The sequence below is a fragment of the Juglans regia genome, chromosome 16 (genome assembly GCF_001411555.2).
Source record: "Juglans regia cultivar Chandler chromosome 16, Walnut 2.0, whole genome shotgun sequence".
Classification (NCBI taxonomy): Eukaryota; Viridiplantae; Streptophyta; class Magnoliopsida; order Fagales; family Juglandaceae; genus Juglans; species Juglans regia.
Window position 1 is genome coordinate 23,609,936 of NC_049916.1, and position 7,110 is coordinate 23,617,045.

At 35.4% G+C, this 7,110-nt stretch overlaps 2 protein-coding genes across 2 annotated transcripts in view; one reads left to right on the plus strand and one right to left on the minus strand.

Annotated features, from left to right (window-relative positions):
• The first annotated feature begins 630 nt into the window (after nucleotides 1-630).
• Nucleotides 631-2,637, plus strand: LOC109006484 (GDSL esterase/lipase At5g55050-like). Its single transcript, XM_018985774.1, has 5 exons — nucleotides 631-871; nucleotides 1,084-1,229; nucleotides 1,362-1,610; nucleotides 2,055-2,304; nucleotides 2,417-2,637. The coding sequence occupies exons 1-5, from the start codon at nucleotides 631-633 to the stop codon at nucleotides 2,635-2,637; spliced, it is 1,107 nt and encodes a 368-aa protein (XP_018841319.1).
• A 412-nt stretch (nucleotides 2,638-3,049) lies between these two features.
• Nucleotides 3,050-7,110, minus strand: part of LOC118344828 (cyclic nucleotide-gated cation channel beta-1-like) — an 8,510-nt gene continuing 4,449 nt past the window's right edge. The window contains exon 3 of the mRNA XM_035686239.1: nucleotides 3,050-3,151. Within this exon, the coding sequence (XP_035542132.1) occupies nucleotides 3,050-3,151 (102 nt within the window). The remainder of the gene's footprint in view (nucleotides 3,152-7,110) is intronic.

Genomic DNA, 7,110 nt, shown 5'->3' on the forward strand with positions numbered 1-7,110 from the left:
CTTGCTTTTTGTTGTGACAGCGAATTTGGCTTTTACATGTCACCACCACCAAATAATGATGATAATTTCAAGTTCTAAATTAAACCAGAAATGACAAATTACGCAGAAATATTGACAGCAATACATGAAAAGATCGCCATCGATCGGTAGAAATTTCTATCTTTTGTACTGCATCTTTATCAATGGTACTACATCTCAGTTATAATTCAAATTCATGCATTTTGTTCTCGTAGCTTTCTTTGTTTCACAAAGCCAAATCCAGTCAAACACATTAAACTAGGCAAAGTTGGCATATTTTCACGTTGTTTATAGCGACAAGAATTAAAGTGGTTTGCTCATTGTAATCACTGATTTTGGTCGATTCTCTGGGTCAACCCGGCCTTAAGTACTAAAGCTCTTGGACAATCCGCCCATCCAAACAATGGCTTTGTTCTTTTGCATGTATGCATTCTTGCTGAAGGAAAACGACCCCTTTACCGAGCACTCACATTATTGTAACTTTATGCAACATCTCTTTATATAAACCCTAGAAAGATCTTAATATTTCATCAGTGAAGTTTCAAGCATTATTGAAACGTACAGTCCTAAAAAAATTGAGAAAGTTTCCTTTCTGGTCAGTTCTTCCTGATCATGGCAGAGACAAGCTTTGCCATTCTACTCTTATCCTTGGCGACGATTATCCTTAACGTTAATGCAGATGCAGGCAGGCCTGCTGTTTTTATACTTGGGGACTCGACAGCAGATGTTGGGACCAACAATTTCTTGCCAGGCAGTCAGGCAAGGGCTGACTTCCCTTTCAATGGCGTTGATTTTGCTTTCTCTATACCCACTGGAAGGTTTAGCAATGGCCTAAACAGTGCTGATTTTCTAGGTCAGTATAGTTCTAACACATGCATGCTGAGTACGTTGTTCAATCTTCTGCTTTACATTTCCCACGAAATGCATGCATTTGCTATGAATGATCGAAATCTCTCGTGGCCACGAATGACATAATTAATACCTTATTTTTTTTCTATTATTATTATTATTATTATTATGATGATGGTTTCTCAACCTGAACCGGTACATGATACTCATGATCAGCCAAGCTACTGGGTTACGAGAAAAGTCCACCACCCTATCTTTCAACTGTAAATTACTCACATTATAGTCGAATGACGCAAGCCTTAAAGGGTATAAACTTCGCCTCTGGAGGGTCCGGCATTTTTCGTCTGACAGGACAATTACCGGTGAGGGCCTTTCTCTCTCTCTCTAGAAATTAAATTTATTAACATTCGTTCATGACTATATAAACTGCAATGATCTTTTTATAAGCATGAGATTGATGACATGATCTCAATATATTATTACTTTCTGCTCAGTCTGATACACCAAACGGCGGGAAACAGAATGTGATTCCATTGGCTGAGCAAATAAGGCAGTTTGAGAGTATTCGCAGCTCTCTTATGGCTGCAATGGGTCCCTTACCAACCCTAAGGTTTCTTTCCAAGTCTCTGTTCTTCATTAGTATTGGCAGCAATGATATCTTCGAATTTTACCATTCCGACAATAATTTATCAAAGGAACGCTTCTTCGCCAATTTAGGATTCGCTTACGAGAACCAATTAAAGGTACGTACGTAACTCTCCTTTCTTTTTCTTTTTCTTTTTTTTTTTTGTTTTCAAATTTTATTTTAGAGCCTTGATAGCTACAAGCGGTTTAGCACACCAAATTGCGTTCCAACACTGACATGACTTTTTTTATTAAAAAGAAACAAAAAATTGAGAGAAGAAAAGATCGTCTCATGAAAATTATTTTCATCTTCAATTCGCACTGTTTCATTAAATGGACGCCTTACATACCTGTATTGGTGCGCGAACTCGCTTGCAAGAATAATTTTTCTTTATATTTTATAACTCATTTTATAACTAATTAACGAAAATATATTATTTTATTAAAATATATATTTATAAAATAGAAATTATAAAAAACATAAATAAAAAAGATATCAAGATAGCTGGCAGATGATGATCAACTGATCAAATCGATCGAATACTGATACCACGTACATGCAGGCTCTACTCGAACTGGGAGCTAGGAAGTTTGGGATTATAAGCGTCCCGTCAATTGGCTGTTGTCCATCTCAGAGGCTCAATAGTCCTAATGGGGGTTGTTTGGAGGAGCTGAACGACCACGCAATAGCTTTTCACACAAAGATTGAGACAATCTTGTACAGGCTCAGCAAAGAATATCAAGGCATGAAGTACTCACTTGGAAACGCCTACGAGATGACAATTAATGTCATAGACAACCCACTTCCATACAGTAAGCTAGCAGCAATTTCACTCTATATATGATCTCCTGTTGTGCCAAATTAAGTACTATTGGGCCAGAATTTAGTTTGATGTAGATAACTTTTTTTTTTTTTTTTTTTCAGATTTTACGAACGTGAAGACTGCATGTTGTGGAGTTGGGAGGCTCAATGCAGAATCCAATTGCAATCCAAATGCAAATCTTTGTCCGAGTCGCAATAATTACTTGTTCTGGGATTTGTTCCACCCAACTGAGGCTGCTGCTCAGCTGGCAGCAATAACTCTCTTCAACGGTCCCACAAGATTTGTAGCCCCTATCAACTTTTCTCAATTGGCCCAGGCGTAGTACGTACCCTAACTACTAGTCCTCAAGGGCCCAAGGCCTCCTGATCAAATAAGCAATTTCATTGCAATAAATCAAATGTTTTTCTTTTCTTTTTTTCATGATCTTCTGCTTTTTAGAGCAATGTTGGTCGTTGACGTAATTTTTTGTATGGTTTGATGGATTAAGAACTCCTATTACAAAATAAGAAAATAATCGTTATTACAGAACGAGTTTTTTCGAATGAATCTGTTACCTCTAGTTTAAAATGTGTAGTGAAACATGATCTACATAAGAGGTCATGTACCTCTAGTTTGAAGTTCTGCTGATTAACTTAAGATTTAGGAAAACAAACATCTTTTATGTGGTAAAACCTCTTGGGATTTTGTTACTACCATAATCGAGCTGAACTGATTGAGAAAACAAAATAGCAATTCTATTGTGGCATGAATATAAATACAATATCAAAAGACAACATCGAATGAGGTTTCAAGATGGTTAGAACATTCAACATATTGTGATCACTCTCATTGGCAATCTGCAAATGCAGGATTTATTAAAACCAGTTACAAAAGTAGGAAATTAAAGAAGGTGATGAAAAACCCCTCGGCAGCTGATTGCTTAGCCATAAAAGTTCAAAATAGCACTGTCTTGTCTTTTATGAATAACTGGAGGTTAATAGTGTCAAAGAATCAAAGATAGCTAGGAGATGATGTGATTCGTGAACCGTATGCCATGGGAACATAAAGTTAAAACATAGTCGAACCTTATTGATAAGTTTTTGCAGAGAATTATGCTTGTAAAAGAGAAGGAAAACATGAATTCTGCCTAAACCATGAAAGTAGTGAATGAAAAAGACAAGATTATGAACACTCGGATTGAACTTAAAAGGCCTTGGTTGAGAATGACAAGGAAAAATACTAGTTTGCATGTGAGGGAGGGTGTTGATGAATAATCCTACATTGTCTGTAGACAAGGTCTTAGATATGTTTATAAGGAATGAACAATCATCTCTTGTTGAACAGGTTTTATGAGATAAGTTAGGCCCATGAATTTATTCAAAAACAAATTTCAAACTCACAGGCTTAAGGCTCCAATCCATTTAGATAATAAAAGTATCTCAGATAATCTGTGAATAATAGTGAAATAGCAGTTAATAGTAATGAACTAATATAAAAATATCTGAAAATGATTATTATTTTATGTGTAAGGCATGGCCGGTGTCTCTTCCTTTAGCTTGGGAAGCCTTGTATTATGCACATTAAATATGTCAGTTACCTTTCTTTCTTATCATAAATGTTTTCTTAAGTTGTTGCCTAATTTGAAATGCTCAAATGGAAAATAATAATAATAATAAGATTGGTCAAGTGGGCTCGCAACATTTATAACTATTTGTATAAATATTTTGGATAATATCAAAAGAGTAATAACTCAAGGCCTTCAAGTTCTTACCCCAAACATGAGGGGTTCCTTTTTCCCACGGTAGGATACTTGAAACTTAACCATGCTCTCATTCTTTTCTTGCTCATGACCTTCTTCTTTGTTCACTGTTTCTAGAAAGTCTCAGCGCGAGGTTGAACACAATCCCGTCAAACGGTCATTCTGTTCGAAATTGGGAGGGACTAAACGACAGTGTCGTTCAGTCTGTAGATCCAAACGAAAACGTCGTTTGGTCCAACATTAAGGAATTTCAAATTCCATCTGGACTAAACAACATTGTTGTTCAGCCAAGGAGAAAAACGACAACGTCGATTTTGGCATTGAAGATACACAACGGTTACCTGCAAACGGCACCATTTTTCCCCCTTCAAGCCGAGCCTCAAGCCGATCTCTAAGCCAAGCCGTTTACAGAGCCGTTGACTGAGCCGTCGACCACCGATTTTCTCCAGAATCCTGTTTGATCAGGTTGAACTGGTTACTCGGTTTCCTTAACCGGTTCGTGAAAAATTTGTTCAATTGGGCCGTTCGAGATCATTTCAAGCTCGATTTGGTCTGTTCAAAAGCCGTTGTGCTCCAAATTTCAAGCCAAAACATTACAAAACACCTATTGGTCAAAATTATTGACATAAATTCTTTAAAAAATGTGAAATATCAAAGAAACGTTGTGGATATCCTTGATCGGGGCGTGACTTTCATTATTCTCCTTATATAAAATATAATAAGAGAATTTCTAGGTTGTCACCTTGGATTAAATCCAATGGTTATTTTTAAGGTTTTTTATTCATGGCACCAAAGAAAAGTATTGATCCCTTAGGGGTAGAAAAACTGAATGGAGGAAATTTTCGAGCCTGAAAAATGCATATAACTATTCTTCTAACCCATGAAAAGACCTTATATACATTAACAATACCAAAGCCATGTGAAGAAATTGTAGAAAATGATGAAAGTGAAAGTGAGAGCAGCGTTTCAAATAAAAATAAATGGATAGAACACAATGCATGGGCAAAATGTTTAATTTTGCATTGTATGAGTGATCATATTATTCCTTTATTTGAAGATTATGAAACTGCTAAGGAAATTATGGATGCAGTTGAAGCAAAATATGGTTTAAGGTCGGATACTTATATACAATTATTATTGGATAAGTATAACCGGACTTGTATCAAAGAGAATGATGATATTGTTGATCATGTACTTCAAATGGAGTTAATTGCAAAAGAATTACATGATGCCGGTCATCCTTTCACTGATAAAATACAAGTTACAACCATACTAAATAGTATTCCTTCATCTTGGGATCACATTGTTACTTTTTTAATACGCAATGGAAATAAAGTAACAATGATATCGGTTCCAGTACTTTTATTACTTGAAGGATAAATGATGAAGAGAGGTAATAAAGATGATGAATCATCCAATTTATTGATGGTTCAGGACAAATGTTCTACACAGAATAAGATGAAATCAAAACAGTTTAAGAAAAAGAAATGGTTAAAAAGGAAACAAAATAAACTATTTTTTGGAAACTGTTTTAAGCGTGGAAAGAATGCCCATTACAAATCACAATGTCCTAACAAAGGAATAGTACAAGAAAGCAAGGAAATTGTGATAATAATCTCAGAAGTAATACTAGTGGAACTAGCGTCAGATTCATGGTGGGTTGACTCTGCAGCAATAAAACATATATGCAGGAACAAAAATATGTTTGTCAAACTTGAAGATAAACAAACAGGAGAGCACAGAGTGTTTATGGGCAATAATACATACTACGATGTCTTGGGGCATGGTACATATAAATTCAAAGTGAATGATTCCGTTATTTTACTCAGTGATGTTCTATATGTACCTAATATTCGTAGGAATTTAGTATCAGTGCTTGTACTAGATCCAAAAGGCTACACAATTGAGTTTAAATCTGGAACCGTTGTAATAAGTAAGGACAATGTGTCAGTAAAAGACGTGGAAGATCACAATATGTATGTACTGAATGTTGATATTAATAAAGTACATATTTATGAGTATTTGAATGTGTCTACAGATTGTACATATTTATGACATTTAAGATTAGGCCATATAAATAAAAATAAAATGATCAGAATGTGTAAAAGTGAATTAATATCACAAATAAACTCAGATAATTTTGATATATGTGAACCATGTATCAAATAAAAAATGAGTAGTAAATCTTTTTTAAAAAGTTAGAAATCCACGGATTTAGTATAAATTATACATTCTGATGTTTATGGACCTTTTAAAACAAAAACCCATAGAGGAATTGAGTACTTTATTACTTTCACTGATAATTATTCAAGATATGGGCATATCTACTTACTCAAGCATAAATCTGAAGTAATTGAAATTTAAAAAATTTAAATTAGAAGTAGAAACCTAGTTGTTTTAAATTTAAATTAGAAGTAGCAACCCAGTGGGGTAGATCCATTAAAAGTTTGAATAGTGATAGAGGAGGAGAATTTGAAACTTTAGATAATTTCTACAAATTGAATAGTATAAGACACATTTATACTATATCATATAAACCTTAACAAAATGGCATTGCAGAAATAAGAAATAGAACTCCATTAGATATGGTGCGATCTAGGGGTGTCAATATGTGACACGACCCGATAACCCAACACGAACACGACACGATAAAAGCGGGTTAGAGTTTAGTCTTAACGGGTTCGGGTCAAAACGGGTTGACCCGTTAAGACACGATAGCTTAACGGGTCACTAACGGGTCAACCCGTTATGACCCGTTAAGAAAGTTAAAATTACCCTTATACCCTTTATCCTTATAACCTAAAAATTATAACTAAAAGTATAAAAACTAATTTTAAAAAAAAACCCTAACCCATCCCCCATCAGCCGCCCCCCCCCCCCAATTTCCCAAATTATAAAAACAAATTTAAAAAAAAAACCCTAACTCTATCACTATCAGCCACGCCCCCCCTGTTTCTGCTTTCGTTCGTCGTCCCCCCTGGTTTCTTTTCGTTCGTTCGTCCGTCGTTCGACTCGTTCCCCTCCTCCCCTGCTTTCGTTCGTTCGTTCGTCCTCCCC

What these genes read in the sequence shown, in the direction of transcription:
- LOC109006484 (XM_018985774.1), top strand. Translation starts at nt 631, where the DNA reads ATGGCAGAGACAAGCTTTGCCATTCTACTCTTATCCTTGGCGACGATT. An exon ending in CTTACGAGAACCAATTAAAG is followed by an intron (nt 1,611 to 2,054) that starts GTACGTACGTAA and finishes ACGTACATGCAG; the next exon opens with GCTCTACTCGAACTGGGAGC. An exon ending in AGACAACCCACTTCCATACA is followed by an intron (nt 2,305 to 2,416) that starts GTAAGCTAGCAG and finishes TTTTTTTTTCAG; the next exon opens with ATTTTACGAACGTGAAGACT.